This window comes from Gracilinanus agilis, chromosome 4 (genome assembly GCF_016433145.1).
Source record: "Gracilinanus agilis isolate LMUSP501 chromosome 4, AgileGrace, whole genome shotgun sequence".
Taxonomy (NCBI): Eukaryota; Metazoa; Chordata; class Mammalia; order Didelphimorphia; family Didelphidae; genus Gracilinanus; species Gracilinanus agilis.
In genome coordinates, this window is record NC_058133.1 from 369,244,187 (window position 1) to 369,262,466 (window position 18,280).

The 18,280-nt window shown below is 34.2% G+C and overlaps 1 protein-coding gene across 1 annotated transcript in view; it reads left to right on the plus strand.

The window, feature by feature from the left end:
- KPNA5 (karyopherin subunit alpha 5) overlaps positions 1-18,280 on the plus strand; it is a 51,134-nt gene that overhangs the window by 1,329 nt on the left and 31,525 nt on the right. The window contains exons 2-6 of the mRNA XM_044676812.1: positions 1,373-1,506; positions 9,761-9,862; positions 9,980-10,079; positions 11,906-12,000; positions 13,786-13,917. Coding sequence (XP_044532747.1) covers positions 1,373-1,506; positions 9,761-9,862; positions 9,980-10,079; positions 11,906-12,000; positions 13,786-13,917 — 563 coding nt within the window. The remainder of the gene's footprint in view (positions 1-1,372; positions 1,507-9,760; positions 9,863-9,979; positions 10,080-11,905; positions 12,001-13,785; positions 13,918-18,280) is intronic.

Below are 18,280 nucleotides of genomic sequence, written 5' to 3' on the forward strand. Positions count from 1 at the left end.
AAGTTAATTCCTAAGGAGAAAAATGAGCAAACTCTTCTTTTTCAGAGTTTTTTTTCAGGATAGGTTTTTTTTGGAAGATGATATTATGTAGAAAGATTTTGCCACAACTTAAACTTTGTGTATAATTAGTATTTTGAAAGAGAGTTCTATCAAGACCTCATTTCTGAAAAATCTTTTACCATCCATTGAACACATAATTATTTATTTCACAATTATGTGATATGGTTCTTTCCCTCCATGAGCTTTTAGTGTGCTTGGAAAAGGGGGATCTGTATATGAAAAAAAAAAGTATGTTATATTTGTTCCAAATAATGTTGGGCACATGCATTGTTGCTAAAGTGAATTTATCAGTTATACTATTACTTCATGATTAGTTGGAAAAGCAGTGGAGTTGAAGTCAGAAAAAACTTAGCTATAAATCTCACCTGTGACTCTAGGATGTTACTATGGACGAATCAAGTCACTTAACCTCTCTGAACTTGTTTCTTAATTTGAAAATGTGGGCAGCCATACCTGTAATACTGACAGAGTTGCTGAAATACAACCCATATAAAAATCTTTAATAAACTAAAAGATTATATAAATGTTTGCTAGTAGAGGAATCTTGATTCAATATAATTACATTACAAATGGCCATATTTAATTTAGGTAAGATTTCAGATGCACAAAGTAGCATTTAAATATCAAATATAATAATAATGGCCACCGTTTATATTAAGTGATAAGGGTTTACCAGTCCCTTTATATTAACTCATTTGATTCTTATATTCCTTTTACTGGTGTGAAAACAGAGAGGGATTTGTCCTGGGTCACATAGCTTTGTTAAATGTCTACTCTGTCACCTAGGTTTTTTAAAAATCAGGTTGTCGGTAATCAAGGTGGTAGTCAGGTTTTTAAAATATTTGATTTCTTATTCGTAAAATATTTAATTATGTTAGTCTAATTTTTTAAATTCTTACCTTCCGTCTTGGCTCCAAGGCAGAAGAGTGGTAAGGGTAGGCAATGGGGGGTCAAGTGACTTGCCCAGGGTCATACAGCTAGGAAGTGTCTGAGGTCAGATTTGAATCTAGGACCTCCCATGTCTAGGCCTGGCTCTCAATCCACTGAGCTACCCAGCTGCCCCCACCATATAGTTTTAAAATGTGTGTGTGGTCAAGAATTTGGGGGAGAGGATTTACAATTTAACAAACTTTGAAACTCCTACCACCAGTACAATACAGCTGCATGTTAGTCGAATTTTTGCATTGAGGGGGGAAAACTATTATTCTTGATACAAACTTTTATAGAATGGTTTTGTTGGACAGTTTTAGCTGAGAATATAGCATCTTGTTGTCTAGAGTCATATTTGTGTTTGAATTTTTTCTTCTACCAGATGCCATGGCAAGCCCAGGGAAAGATAATTACAGAATGAAAAGTTACAAGAATAAAGCATTAAATCCTCAAGAAATGCGTAGACGAAGAGAAGAGGAAGGAATACAACTTCGAAAGCAAAAAAGGGAAGAACAGGTAGGTCTCTTTGAATGTTTAATAGTGATTTATCATGTAAACATTATTTGATGTACTGTTGGAGTTGTACTGTTTAGCTGGAGACAATTGATTTTGTAATCATTGAATATAAGTTATGTCTGCTTAACTTTTACATGGTCTCATGGCAAACTAAAAACATGTTTAGAGTCTTTGTCCTCAATTAAGGAAAGGAGCATCAGGATTATACCAGCAAATCTCATGAACTTTCAGACTAAATGCATCAATAGAGAGAGTTTCCTATGTAGTTCAGATCACTCCTCCAGACTATCCTATCTTCTGTCCCACAAAATGATTTTGCCAGACTGAATTACCGAATATTTCTTTTTTTTTTTAAACCCTTAACTTCTGTGTATTGGCTCCTTGGTGGAGGAGTGGTAAGGGTGGGCAATGGGGGTCAAGTGACTTGCCCAGGGCCATACATCTGGGAAGTATCTGAGATCAGATTTGAACCTAGGACCTCCAGACTCTAGGCCTGACTCAATCCACTGAGCTACCCAGCTGCCCCCAGAGTATTTCAAAAGAAATGAAGTTTAACATTTTTTTATCTTAGCATTTCCTATAACCTAATCTTATTTGCACTTTCACTACCTTTTTACATTATAAAGAGTATAGATACAAAGAATGAAATAGTTCTTACTTGTAAGGAGCTTACATTCAAATGGAGAGAAAAGTACATTTATAAATATAGAGAGAATAAATAAAGGTAGTTTGAGAGGAAGATCACTAGTAGGGGGTCAGGAAAGACTTCCTATAAAAGGTAATTTTTTTTTAAACCCTTGTACTTCGGTGTATTGTCTCATAGGTGGAAGATTGGTAAGGGTGGGCAATGGGGGTCAAGTGACTTGCCCAGGGTCACTAAAAGGTAATATTTGAACTGTGTTATGAAGAAAGAGAAGGATTCTCTAAGCCAGAGGTAAAGAGTGCATTCCATGCATGTAGGGCCGATAGTTCCTAGGCATGAAAATGGGAAATGAATGTCTTGTTGGAAGAACAGAAGGAAAGGATCAGAGTTCAGGAGGAGTAATGTCAGTGAAATTGGAAAGAAAAATTAGGGCAAAGTTGTGAAAAGCTTTAAAAGCTAAACAAAGTAGTTTAAATTTCTTCCTAGAACCAATAGAGAGCCACTGGAATTTATTTACTATAGGACTGAGATAATCAGATCTGTACTTAGTTAAAATAACCTTGAAGGCAGAATGGAGGATGAACTAGAATAAGGGGAAAGATTTGAGTCATTGAGACCTATTCAGTGGTTTTAATACTCTTAAGCAAGAGGTAATTGAGGGTCTGAACTAAGATAGTTGCCTTGTGAGTAGAAAGAAAAGATCAAATGCAAGAGATGTGGAAGTGGAAACTGAAAGGTTAAACAACTGATTATATTTGTGGGGTGAAAGAAGAGTGGAGAGTCAAGGATAATGACAAGATTATATATTTGGGAGATTGGAAGAATGTCTGTGCCTTCATCAGAAATAGGAAAGTTTGGAAGAAGGGTAGGTTTTGTGGAACAAATCATGTATTCTGTTTTGGACATGTTGAGTTTTGTGATGCTTGTTGGGCTTTCTAGTTTGAAATGCCCATTAGGTAATTGGTGATGCCAGAGTAGAGTTCAAGGGAGAGACTGGGGTTGGATATGTAGATTTGGTAGTCATTGGCAATAGAAGTGAGGATTAAGCCCTTGTGAGCTGCTGAGGACAATAAGAATATGTAGAGAGAGAAGAGTAGGGATTTAGGATACAATGTAGGGGAATTTCCCCAGCTAGGAGTCTTAAATTGGATAATAGATTGGCAAAAGAGACAGAAGAAACAGCCAGGTCTGAGAACCAGGAGAGAGAGATGTCATAAAAGTCCAGAGAGGAGAAAGTATGCAGGAGGAAAGTATTGACTGCAATGCCAAATTACAATATGAGGACTAGGACTGGAAAAAAAAAATCAGATTTGCCAAATAAGATATCATTAGTAACTGGAGGCAGAGCAGTTTTAGCTCATTGATGAGATGGGAAGCCAAATTGCTGAGGGTCAAAGTGAATGAGAAGAGAGGAAGTGGAAGCAGTAACTGTAGATAGCTTTTTGTTACAGTTTGACTGAAAAAGGGAGGAGTGAGCAAGGAGAATAGTTTGAAGGGATAGGAATTGCCTAAGGTATAAGGAGTTTTTCTGCAAATGTCCTCTAATGACCTCTCTGATAGAATTACATTCCCTGGGTCTCATTTTTATAGGTAGTAGGCACTTAGTAAAGGTTTCTTAAATTGAATTGGGTCACTGTTTAGCAAATTATACATTAATTACTCTTCATCACTAAGGTGGGTAAGAAGGCTAGATAAATACTAGCTTTTTAACCATGGCCTCATTTAAGTGAGTTCTAAGCCCAATAGGCAATAGGAAAACCTTGTTCCTCTACTCTTTTCCTTTATATTTAGCAACACAATAGCCTATTTGGTTTGGGGGTCTGTAGGGATGCCATTTGCTAAGGACTCCTTCCTTCCTTGTCCTTATTTCACTTTGACCAAATGCCTTCTGCTACTTTCTCCTTATTTACCCATGTCTACATAGTAAGGTAGTGCTTCTCTTTGCCAAGGCTAGTCTGTTCTACATACACAAGTGATCCCATTCCATTTTCCCTGACAGATTGCCCTTTCTGTTATTCTCATTCTTTCACTTAACTTCCATCTCTCCTTTTCCACTGGCTGCTTTTCTATTGCCAAATAAACATGACTGTGGCTTTCCTAACTTCAGAAAACCCTCAGTTGATCCTTCCATCCTCTTTATAGTCCCATATCTACAACATAGCCAACTTGAGAAAATCATGTCTAAGTTCCACTAGTGTCTTTTGGTTCATTCACAACTTTGATTCTTCAAAGATTGTCATGTGGCAATATTTGTAACCATACAGAATCAGTACAACATTTAAGTTAAGATGTATTGGTTGGTTTGTTTTTTCCCCTCTGAGGATTCACTTTAGATCATTGAAAACATCATGCAGTTTACCAAATGCCATCCAGCCTATTTTCTTCCTTTTAATTGATTCTCACCCTAACTCATTGTTAGGTTACTATATCTGCAACTCCTGTCCCAGATATAGTACTTAAGTTAATAATAATTGTGTGTGTCATAATTGGAACAATAACCATTTTTCATTTAGTTTATTCTGTACGAATTGTTAAGCACCACACATTCTACTATAACTTTCTGCCGCTCAAGTTCATATTACTGAAGAAATTTTCTTTTAATCTTTTCTATAGATTAATCCAAGGAATTGCTTAGTTAACTTTCAGTGCTTCTCATTGTGTTTCATTGCAACATAGAATTTAATTGCTAATAATTTAATTATCAAGCTTCCTTCTGATGGCACATTTCCTCTAGCTACTCTTTCCAGCACTAATTGCACTTGCATTCATACCGTTGGGACTCACTGAGGATGTTGAGATACTCCTTGTTCCCCATTGCCACTTTGCTCTCCTTCTACCACCCTTACTCAATAGGCTCTCTTCTTTTGTGATTCAATCTTATTTATTACCCATTCGAATATCTGGCAGCTATTGTTTAGTGACCTCCAGGATATTTTCCTTTAAATTACCAGGTCTACTTTCTCACCTAGACCTTGTATCCACTATTGAGGGCAGAAGATGGGGGTCTTCCTTATCAGTTCCTTCAAGAACTGCTAACCTTCTGCCACTGACAGTCAGGCACAGGAGCCCTGAGGGTCACAGTACCCTCACACCTCTAGGCCTTCTTCTAGCAGAGCCCTCATCTAGGGAAGCAGCTCTTGTAGAAAATGGGCCATCACCACCACTTATCATTCAACTACCATATGCAGGGCAGGCAAGTTAATTTGGGTGAAACAGCAATGCATCCCAGATTAGGGTCAGGAGTCAGCATGAGCCAGGCAAGTCAGACTTCCACTATCACCTTGATCACCATCTCTTCTCTGATCTTGATGAAGTTTGCCCAGGACCTTGAACCAATAGCTTTAGGAGTGGCATTGTTTCTAAGTCCATTGCCTTCAGCCATCATTTTAGGAAGTTGCTCCTATGCAACCTGGCACCTGTTCCTATAGGTAGGTGCTACATCCACAGCTTCTGAAGATCCAGAAAGGAAAGTTCTTGCAACCAAAGTCCTTAGCACTGTCAAATGATTTAACATCAGAATCACATTCCATTTATCTATGGAAATAACATTAAAGAAGAAGCATTAACTTCTTTGAGGCTTTACCCTAAGGACCATAGGTTGCTTCTATCTTAATCTGCAGCTGAAACATGTATTGTCTCATCCATTAGAATATGTGCTACCTGAGATCAGGGATTGTGATGCTTTTCTGTTTCTATCCCTGACTCTTGGTTTAATGCTATGTATATTGTTTGTGCTTTAAAAGATGTTTCATTTATTCATTCTTTCTTCAAGAAGTTCAGTACCTAACTAAAAGTCTTTATCTTTTCCCAGCTTTTGCTCTTACATTAGGGCATTTCATTATATCTATATTATTAATACTCCCTCAAATACCCTAACCTTTTACTCATTTTACTCAGTTATATGTTTCCCTTGACCTTTTTGTATCCCAACTTAACAGTTGTTCCACTTACATGTTTGTGAAGTCTGAGGTTCACTTATCTGATCATAATCTCTTATCATTTTACCTCTCCTACTTTGTGACCACTAATCCTATTCTTTATCTTAAGTGTGATTTTCAGTTCCTTCACCTTTCAGATCTTTCCCAGGCTATCACCCTGCCCTGGCTACACTTTCTCTCCTTCCCAATATTAACTCTATTTCTCTATTTCTGATGAAGGCACAGACATTCTTCCAATCTCCCAAATATATAATCTTGTCATTATCCTTGACTCTCCACTCTTCTTTCAGGAATTCAGGAGGAGTAATGTCAGCAATTTTGAGTTTTTCTCTAGCTTTCAATTCTATACTGATTCTTCCCTCAAATCCCTTGCCCTCTTATCCTATCACTTATCTTTCTCTGTCAAACCTCAATCTTAGTCCCATAATCCTTCTGCTGAAAGAAGCTAGAGAAAAACTCAAAATTGCTGATTGGATCCACTACAGATCCATTGGGTTATCACTACAGCAAAGCAATTCTTTTATGACCATTCACTGTTCTGTTTGCCACAGATCTTTTTTAAACTTTTTCATCCTCAAATCTCTCCTGGTTCTTCTCCACCTACCCTTTCATCTTATTCCTTTTTAATGAAAAAAATTGAGATAATTTGCCAACACCTCCCTCTTAAGAGTTTTCTCTCTATTTCCATCACCCAGATCCCTTCTACTACTATTCTGTCTCACATGAAGAGGTGGTCTTTCTCCTTGCCATTGCAACATCTCCCTAATCACCATTCCCTGCATACTTATGTACAAGTGATCCCATTCAACTCTACTTTTTCTATCAGATTTCTCCTATTATTCTTTTATTAATCTTTTCTCCCTCTCTTCTGGTGGTTTCCCCACTGGCTACAAACAGGCTTATGTTTTCTCTTATCCTCAAAGAAACTTTACTTGATTTGTCTTTCCTTTTTAGCTATCATTTGGCATCACTCCTGCCATTTGTGACTAAAATTCCTTGAGAATGCTGTCTACAATAGATACTTTTTCCTTCTCTCTCACTCTCTCCTTAATTCTGCAGTTTGACTTCCAACTCATCATTAAACCAAAACTGCTATATCCAAAGATATCAAGGATTTAATCTGATCTTTTCTCAATCATCCTATTTAATTTCTCTGAAACCTTTTGACTCTGTTAGCTTTGGATGTCCTTCAGTGTTTTTTCTTGGACCAACTCTTTTCTTCTTTATTATTTCACTGGTGATCTCACCAGCTCTTATGGATTCAGTTATTAGCTATTTTGATCATTCCCAGATCTACTTATGCAACCCTAACCTCTCTCTTAACCTTTAGTCTGGAATTTCCGACCGCCTATTGGACATTTTGAAGTGAATGTCTGCAGACATCTTAAACTTACTTTGTCCAAAATTGAAATCATCTTTCCCCAATGAAACTTATTCCTCTTTTGAACTTTTCTATGGAACTACTAGTCCCCATGTCTTGCAACCTAAGACTCCTCAGGCCTACTGCTTCCCTTTTCTCAGGTCAGTTTTTGCCAAGTCTCTTTGTCCTTTTTACCTTTGTAACAGCTTGTAATACCTCTTGTAAATGCCCCTTTCTTTCAACACTGCTTTCACCCTGATGGAAGCCCCATGTATCATCTCTCATATGTACTTCCTTCTATCCTTTGAAACTGCCGGCTCTTATCACCTCATTTCTGGACTATCAGAATAGTTTACTGGTTCATCATTTTGCTTCAAATCTCTATTCTTTCCAGGCCATCTTCCACTTAGCTCTCAAATTGAACATCTTGAAGCACCAGTCTGACTGTGTCGCTCTCATATTCAGTAAACTCCAATGTCACCTTTATATCTCCAGGGTCAAATATATATAGCCCTCTATTTGCCACTTAAGGATCTTTATAAGTTCACCCCTTTCTACCTCTTTAGTTTTCTTATACATTACTCTTTTTCATATACTCTGATCTTGTGGCACTGGCTACCAACTTTCACTGAGAACTTTTACTGCTTGTCCTCCATGCCTGGAATTCTCTCCTTCCTCATTCCAGTCTCCTGAATTAAAGACTCAGCTAAAATCCCATCTTCAAAAAGTTATTCTTGATCTCCTTTATTGCTAGTGCCTTTCCTCTGACTATATCTAATTTATCCTAGCTCTGGTTTGTTGGTACATAGTTATTTGCATGTTGTCTCTTATTAGCCTGAGATTCCTAGGAGTAGAAACTTTTTTTTTGTATCCCTAGCGCTTAGCAAATTTCCTGGAGCATAATAATCCCTTAATAAATACTAGTTGACATGATTTAACTTTACTATATGCATAATGCAGGTGCCATTGCAACCTCTCAAAAATGATTGTGATGGAAGTATTGATATAGAGATTAGTTAGGAATGACAAATTGTGGAAAATACTTGGTAATTGAAGAATACATAACAGAAGTGACTAGTGACAGTGACATTTAGATACCATAGGAGATTTTATCATATGTTACCTGGTTTTGATTTGAGAGGAAGAGAGTATGTGTACTTTCCTTCTCTAGTATTCCATCATAGTATATTATTTTAAGTCTATCCTCTCTGCCAGTGTCCTGCATTTGTATCCTGCCCTCTCCATCTTTCTTTGCCTTGACTACATAATAATCACAAATCATCTTTTATCTCTGGATTTCAGTCTCTAAATTATTAATTTGATAATGCAATTATTTTAATTGATTGTGAAGTGTGAGTCTTAGAGTTTTATTGGTGGATAAGTAGGTAGTACAGTGGATAGAACGCTCAGCCTGGAGTGAGGAAAGCCTGGGTTCAAATCTGCCCATAGACATTTATTTGATCTTGGTCAAATCATTTAACCTCTGTTTGTTTTAGTTTCCTCCTCTGTAAAATGAGGATAATAGTAATACTTATCTCAGGGTTTTTTTTGAGGATCAAATGGGTTATTTGTAAATTCATGGTAAATAGTAAGTGCTATTTAAAAATAGCTTTTGTTAGCTATTGTTATTGTTATTTAAACATACAAAGTCTCCTTTCTTACTTCTAGGATTGGGTTCTTTGAATGAAGGGAATGTGGTAAGAAGTAGCCTTATTCACTATCTTTGTAAGGATATAGCCAGAACTGCAGAAGAATTTTGACTTGCTTCAAAACACTGATTCTTTAAAAAAAAAAACAAACTGAAAGCCCTTGCCATTAGTACACTTGAGATTTTATCTCACCATGCCATTTGGGGTCCATTGTGATGGCATGCCATTTGGGGCTATTGTGATGGATCTATAACCTCATAGACATGCAGGTACTTATAGCTTTGCAGACTGCTCTCACCTCATCCTGTGAACTTTTTTTTCTTCCACCCAAAAATCCATGATAGTTTGTCAACCCAGTGTGCTGAAGGTCTGCCTCTAGATCTGGTGACATGGCATGTATTCTAGAGTAGTCAAACTGCTCATTGGTTATCCATTTCACTAGCCACATGACCAGCCTACTTTATTTTCCAATATATACTGCTCTTTGCCATCATATAAGAAGTATGGATTTAACACTTATCAAAATTATGCAGGTAATAGCTGTTTATTTCACTTTCCACAAATGTTTTGATTTGAAAGGCAAAGTATTAGTATTGAAAACTTGCAAGTGAAAGATAATGACAATAATGATTATGAATGATGACTATAATTTTTTTTTTGGCAGTTATTCAAACGTAGAAATGTATCCCTTCCAATAAATGATGACTCTATGCTTGAAAGTCCCATTCAGGATCCAGATATCAGCTCTACTGTACCTGTTCCTGAGGTAGATAATGAAAAAGTATTTTTTAAATTATTATTTTGCAGTATGATAGTGAAAACCATTATAGAATGGTAAGAGAAAAATATAAATGTTAAATACTGTGTTTTGTGTGCTTTTTAGGAAGAAGTTATTACTGCTGATATGGTGCAGATGATTTTCTCTGATGATGCTGACCAACAGCTTACAGCAACACAGAAGTTTCGAAAGCTGCTTTCTAAAGGCAGGACTTTTCTTTCCATAAAATATCTTGTTACTATTGCAGTTTTAATTTCGACTTTATTCTGGTACAACATTTTTGTTAAGGTAGCAACCTCTTACAAGTAACATTCTTATGTGTCTTTGCTATTTTTGTATAATTTTTATCATAAAAATAAGCAATATGTATTATAGTTTGTGTAATTGACAGTTCAAACATACTTTATTCTCCCTTATCAAATAGAGGTAAAAGTCCATGTTTTTTAATTATTAAGTGTTAGCAGAATGATTGAGTGTAGATTTATATATTTGTGCTACAACAAAATGTAGTACTTACCCCATCTCTTTTAGTTCTTTACAGTACTTTGCTTCATATCACCGCTCCACAAATGACAGAATCCCACTGTGTTAAGAAGGGAACATAGTTCACAGAGTCACACAGAAAGCCAGCAAGGACCTCAACTTTATCTAGCACCTTCTGTTAACAAATAGGAAAAACTGACCCAAAGGGACTTGGGTCCTAGGTTATATAGGTATTATATGACATAGCCAGGGTTCAAAATCTGTTTTTTTAAGTCCAAATATAGCATTTCCATTGTACCAGGCATTTTCCTATATTTCTTTACTTACTTAACCTTGTCTTTTGTTTAGCCCAGGAAGTTGCAATGTGAAAAGGTTTTTTATATATATAATGTGTAGGGAGAAAGAGAAAGGAGTAACATTCTTAGAATTTTCTCCTTAAATGTTTTAATATGTTATGATTTTGTAGTCACGAGTATTGACAGTGTCTTATCCTTTGTTCTCAATAGGAAGAAACTAACTTTTAGAAAAATGAGGTGTTTCAAAGCCTTTTAATGGATCTGTTATCTTTTTTAACTTGTGGGAAAAATATTTTCTCTACTTTGAGGGTATTGCTACAATTTTTATAGCAATTAAAGAGTAAAAAAGGAGCATTTTTTATTCGTGTTACTTTTTCTAACTAATATAGCAAAGAGATCATGGAGTCAAAGATCTAGACCCAGAAGGACCTTAGAAGCTATAATTACCCAACATAGGTGTGAACCATAGTAGAGGGACAGTGTAACATGGATGATTTAGAAAGGATTAGTATTCCTAGAATCAGATTGTAGTAAAGGAAAATGAAAAGGTATGTGAAGTAGAGATCTTTGCCATAATGTTTAATTTCAAGTTAACCATTTATTAAGCACCTATTATATGCAAAAATTGCTGAAGGATACACAATTGATAATAGGTGTCTAATTCATAATGTGCTGTGGGATGGGACATGCACACAAATGGTTATAAATCAAGTAGAATGTGATAGGTTGCTTAGGAAAATCTAAAAAAGGGAGAGAACACTTTCTGTAAAAACATTTGTAACCCATAGCTCAGAATATGAGGCCCCAATTTTATATGGAATAGATTTATTCTTGGGTGTTTAAGTAACTGTCTCATATACCCCCACCCATATTTTTCTATGGGAACATCTGTATGCTAAAGAAACAACTACTGCACTATCTAAATCTTTTGTTATTAATTTTCTTTTCATCTATTCTGTTTGAAGATGATCTCCCCTTCCCCCATTGAAAGACATCAATAATTTCATAGTTGAAGGCTAATAGGAAAAACTAGTTTCAAGCTAATTTTCAGGACACTTATCTATTTTGTAAAGCAAGAGAAACCAGACAGTTTTTTCTTCCTAAAATTTATGTCATCATTTTGAGGATTTTAGGAGTTGACTAATAAAGAATTTCCTTCCTTTAGTCATATAAAAAGTGACTTTTAAAATAATGTAGGTAATTACTTTTTTAAAATTTAAAATTGTAAAATGAATCATTTATACAATTTCAGAACCTAACCCACCTATAGATGAAGTTATACAAAAACCAGGAGTTGTACAGAGATTTGTGAAGTTTCTTGAAAGAAATGAAAATTGTACTTTGCAGGTGAGTTTTTCTGGTATTTCTTGTTTCACATTTTTTCTTTGAAATGACTGTAGACTTGGGGGCAGTTAGGTGGCTCATTGGATAGAGAGCAAGGCCTGGAGATAGGAAAAATTGGATTCAAATCTGGCCTCAGACACTTAACTGTTTGACCCTGGGCAAGTCACTTAATCCCAGTTGCTTAGTTCTTACTGCTTTTCTGCCTTTGAACCATATACAGTATTGATTATAAGACCAAGGTATGGGTTAAAAAAAAAAAGTGATTGTAGACTGGATTTTATAACATAATTACAACTAACATATATAATATAATAACATAATTATATATTATATACTTTTTAACATTTGCAAGGTTCTATCACAGCAGTCTTGTGAGTTTAATAACAATAATAACTAGTGCTGTCTAGCACCTTAAGGTTTTTTAAACACTGTGCATTTTTGTCTCATTTGATTTTCATAATAATCTCGTGAGGTAGGTAACATTATTTTCTCCATTTTAAGATTGGGGAAACTGAGACACAGAGTGGCTTATGGTTCACACAACTAATAGATTTGTGAGGTAGTATTTGAACCTTAACTCTTCCTAAAATTTTAAGTCTTTCACTCTTAAAAGTGCCTCTAACTAGTATAAATACTATTCTCTCCTTATTTTATATATTCAGAAACAAGTTCCGAGAAGTTAAATTGTATGCCTTTAAAAATAATAGATAATAGTAGACCCTACTACTCTATTGCTCTTAAATAAGATTAAATTTAGTCCTGTATAGACTCTTTTCAGACAGTGATTTTCACTGTTATCTTTTTATCCTTCCATATTCATATCCTTTTTATCCTATCCATTTTTATCCATAACCATGCTTAACACTTGGACAGGGAGTGTACTTGGAAATATTTATTTAATTCAATCAACTTGCCAAGGTACAAAGAAGAATATTATCAAGTTGTGGTAGAGCAGGCAGCAAGTAGGTTGGCTTATCTTGATGGAAGGATTGTTGAAATGAAGAAAGAGAAGGATGGAGAAAAATGGGGGAAAAATAATTCATGATGGGAAATCCTTGACTATTAAAGAGTTTTCAGGAGAAATATTGTTTAGAAATTTAATTTCTAAATTTAAGTTGCTTTAGGTAGCTGCATGTATCTTCACCTTGTCAAGTGATTTTACTTTTGACTGTTTAGTAGATCACACTAACCGAAAATAGTTCATCTCTCATAGTAGCATTAATCAGAGTTTTCTATGAAAAAAAGTGATGATTACCCTCCATGATATTATCTTAAGTAGAATTTTTGACTCATGTATACTTTTAGCTTATTGCTGCTTGGCAAATCAGTATTCTACTTATTGTATCCAACTAATTCTAAAAATTTGGTTTAATGTAAATAATTCTGTATTTACCCTACTGGCAGTATTCATCATATTCTAAGGTTAAAAAAATTTTTTTTTAAACTCTTACTTTAATCATCCTTAAGACAGAAGGGTAAGGGCTATTAAAACAGCATTAAGTGACTTTGCCAGGGTCACTCACACAGTGTCTAAGGCCAGATTTGAACACAAGCCATCCTGATTTCTAGGACTAGTATTATATCTACTTAGTCGCCTATTCTGTCCCAACTTTGTAAATTTGGATCACTTCCTTCCTCATTTTCCCCCCCAGATAGCAATCCCATTAAAAAAAATCTTTTAATGAATGGAATATTTTCAATCCCATTGACTCTTTTTTTAATTGATTCTTTTTGCATCTTTTCTAAAAGTTTCCTTATGTCCAAATCTTAACTTTTATTTTTTCTCAGTTTGAAGCTGCATGGGCTTTAACTAATATAGCGTCTGGAACATTTCTACACACCAAAGTGGTAATTGAAACTGGAGCTGTTCCAATTTTTATCAAACTCCTCAATTCAGAACATGAAGATGTACAGGAACAGGTAATTTTTCTTAAATTATTCATATATATTGTGTTTTTATTATTTTTCTTTGAAAAGTCTAGTTTATTATGAATGTATTTAGTTTTGTGTTTTAGTCACAGCTGTCTCTATTATAAAATTAGAGGACCAAACCTTTGAATATACTTCATGGGGCTTAAAAATTGTTATTGACTAAAATGTACAGTTTCAGGTAATGCTAAAGAAGTTAAAACATTTTAAGTTTTATGCCCCTAAAAATAAGCATTAAATAAGTTAATAATAATTAGTAGTAAATACTTTGTAGGTCTACTAGTGCTCTTAGAATAATTAAATTGAGTTTTAGTCTTGTATGAACATAAATTTGTGATTATTTCTGTAATTTAAAGTGAAGTGATTAAAATTAGAAAAATAGTAACATTTATGATTGAACATTTTCAAAGTTTATGATAATTAAATACTTTTTCTTTTTGATAGGTGAACACTTATTTTTCAATGCTGTCTGCTTCAAAAATTATTCTGAACTAAATTTAATTTTTAAATTTAAGCCTTTTGGGAAATGTTTTTCCTTTTAAAATGAGAATCATAAATTAAGTTTTGCTCTGATAACTAAACCAAATTTTTAAAGCTTATTTTTTGTCTTCAAGGACAGAGCAACAAGGGGATTGTGACTAAAATTTACTTATTCAAAAAGAATGATTTTACCATTTTGCTTATTTTTTAGTAAGTTTTTATATTAACTATACAGGGTTTTAGTCCATTAGTAGAGTAGTGAGTAGTAAGCTGCCATATATAAGTAATATAGGTTGATGACTAATACTTCCTAGTCATTGTTATATTTCCTCTTCCAAACAAGTTGAAATATGAAATACCCTTGCCCACTGTTTTCATAACACTAAAAAGATAAATTTGGGTACTACTGAAGAATCCTAAAGTAATATTGGAAAGCATTTTTTATTTTCCAGTTGGCAAGTGGCTACTTTATTAATGTCTACAAATATGGCTTGTATTATAACATCTTGAATGAATATTTGTCTTATGAGTGAAATAGCTGAAACGTGCTAGATTTTATTTTTACTTATTTTCCCAACACCATTTCCATGAGATATTTTTTGTGCAATTGTTAACTATTTAGTTCTGCCTAGGTTTAATTGGTTAAAAAGCAAGCACTACAGCTGTATTGTTTATTCAAAGCCTTGCCTTTGGGAGAGTAGCATTTATTTTTTTAATGAAGCCAACTGCTTGTTATACCAGTAAGGTTCTCACACTTTTTCACATTCCATTTGATCTCTAATTTTTGTGATGGGTTAAAAAAAGGTGTTTTGTATTTTCTGCCTATGGTTTTAACATTTAAAAAATTCTTAAGTCTTTCAAATATGTGTGACTTGGTATAGATTGTACTGAAAATACAGGTCTAATGTAAAGTCTATTAATAAAAATTCTAAAACAATTGAAATTGTAAATATTGGTAAATATTGTCATCCTGTCACACTTTTTCTTATATACCTAATTTCTTTTTTGTCCTTCTGACCCCTCTTCCTTTCCTCCTACTTTATCACAACTACTCTCTTTTGCCTTCCCTTTAAATAACAATTCATAAATTATTCTTCTTCCATATTTTTTCTATTAGTCCAAATGAGGTGCACCACATAAATATGACAATAGTGAGACTTAGACTGGAATGTGATAACCAAATCATATTCTGTACCATTCATCATCTGAAATTCTTTAGTATAGTTTTAAAATTAAGGAGACTTCTTATAAGAAGTTGCTTTGTCTAATTTCTTTTTTTTCTCCTTTGTTTTAGAACCAGTAGATTAAATGCCCTAATTATTTATCAGTATAGTTTCTTAGAAAACTACTTAAGCAAATTTAAGGGTTCTGCAGTCTAATTTCCTTTATTTACTTTGGGTTGCCAAGATGACAGCTCCAGGCTTGTGTTGAATCATAATGTTTTTTGATTTCATAAAAGCATTTGGTTATTTTAATATATCTTTGGATAAGCTGGTAAATGTGGTAGCCAGAAAGTTTTGAGGAATGATCCTGTGTCTATTTGGAAACTAATAGAGGCCAAAGAGATTCTGTACCTGTGAACATGTTTGTCAATGTTCAGTGTTTGTAGATGTCAAGGCTTAGAAAGCATGCTTATCTAAATTTCAGATGACATAAAATTGGCATAGAAAGCGAATTAGAAAGGTGATGATAAACATTTAGAATTAGTCAGGAAATAAAGTCTCAAATAAAATGAAACTTAAGAGGAATCAATTGAGGGGAAAAGACCCAGAGTTTTTCTTGATCACAAACTTAATGAGAAAGCAGAGAAATATGACTACTTTAAGAAGCTTTCAGTTACATAACTAAAATTATAATCAGATAAAAGTAATTTGTTATATTTGTATACTCTGCATGTGTTAAGACAGTATCTAAAGTAGTGATAAAAAACAGAAGATTCTAGTTTGAAGAAATCTGAAAAAATCATTTATTCCATTTGCTAAAAAGAATATATCACCATGAAAAACAATCATTAAGTGTTTGCTTAAATATCTCCATTGTTGAAGAATTCTTTACATTCCATTTTGAGGACCCTGTGTTAGGAAGATAGCTTTCTATTAATTTGAAATTTGGTCCTATAGGTTCCATCTATTTGTTCTAGTTTTGCACTCTAGGACCAAATACAATAAATAATAGCTCATTAACATGACAACCCTCTTAAAATGCTTGAACAAAGCAACCAGATTTCTACTTAGTTATTTTGTTTCTGGGTGAAATTTAACATACAATCTCAGATTTGAATGGGCTCTCAGAGGCCATCTAATTTACCTCCAAATATCTATAAGAATCTTTTTGGCAACATTGTTTTGACAATTTCTTATTTTAACACTTGATTAGCCTGTGCCTTATGTGGCATGGTTTTAAACTCCTCTACCAGTTAGCCACTTTTGGATATACAGTGTTTTTGTCATTGTTCTTCATGACATCTTGCCCATAAGTGAACATAATATTCTGTATTGTATGTCATGAATAAGGTATTGTGGTTTTGTTAATATAGGCTAATATCACTTTCTCTCTTTTTGGTCTTCTTGCTATACTATTGCTTCACATTGAGCTTGTGATCCATCAAAATCCACAGTCTTTTTTTTCATAGGGACTAATGTCTAGCCTTAGCCTTGTTGTATCTTCCCAAACTTTTAAGGAGTTGATTTTTTTTTTAAACCAAGTGTAGGATTTCATATTCATTCTCTCAAAGTATCATCTCATTAAATTTGGCCTATGATTTTAGCTTAAAGGAAGATTTTCATACCTTAAATTTGCCATCAACTGTCTTCCAACATCTGTTCCATTTTTTCGTCATCTAAAAATTTGATAACTAGGTTGTCCTCCTATTTACAATAATTGATTAAGAACATTGAACTGGAACCCTGGATACTGCACTATAGACTTCCCTCTATGTTGGCATCAACCCTTTAACACCCTTAATAATTAAGAAAATGTATTTTCTGTCTTATCTGTCAACTGATTCCAAATCCACCTTATTGTAATAGTATATAGTCCTCATCTATCTGTAATGAAAGATTGTCAAATATTTTGCTAACATCCAGTTTTGCTATTTCTGTAGTGTAATATTTTACCAGTCTGATAATCTTAAGAGTAAATATGGGGCTAAGTGGCATAATGGATGATAGCATGCCAGGCATGGAATCAGGAAGACCTGGGTTCAAATCTGAGCTGAGACTCTTCCTAGCTGTGTGACCTTGGGCAAACCTCTTAACCTTACTTGCTTAGCCCTTGCCTTTCTGTCTTTGAGTTGTTACTAAGATAGAAAGTAAAGGTTAAAAAAAAAAAAAAGTAAAGGGGCAGTTGGGGGACTCAGTGAATTTTTTTTTTTTTTTTTTTTTTTTTTATGTAGCAATGTTTGTACATAGTTTAATGTTTATCTAAATGTTTCCATTTGTTGTCACTCCCACCCAACATTAAAGTTTTATATATGTACATACATATATAAATATTGTAAAAATAAATCTCAATTATGAGTTCACAATCAAACCTGGTTCATTTAAAATGAATAGTTTCTATAGTTGAAATTTTAAAGGAATAACAAAGTCAGGAAACTGGTTACAAAAACACTGAATGGGCCCAGATTGTATAGTGGAAGATTTTCAGTTTAGTTTACCAGACACCACAGGGCACTACCAGAACAAAACATCACTTAAGTTTATTTCAGATGTAACAGCAATGTCATGTTAAAATTGACAGGTTTTAATCCTTAACTGCACCAAGTAAACTCAGCCACTTAAGTATTTTTAAAAAGTTATTCCCTCCCCAAAAATGAGGGAGCTTTTCTTTCCCACTGCCCTGCAGCACAGTTTCCTGGTATTTCTGTGTATGG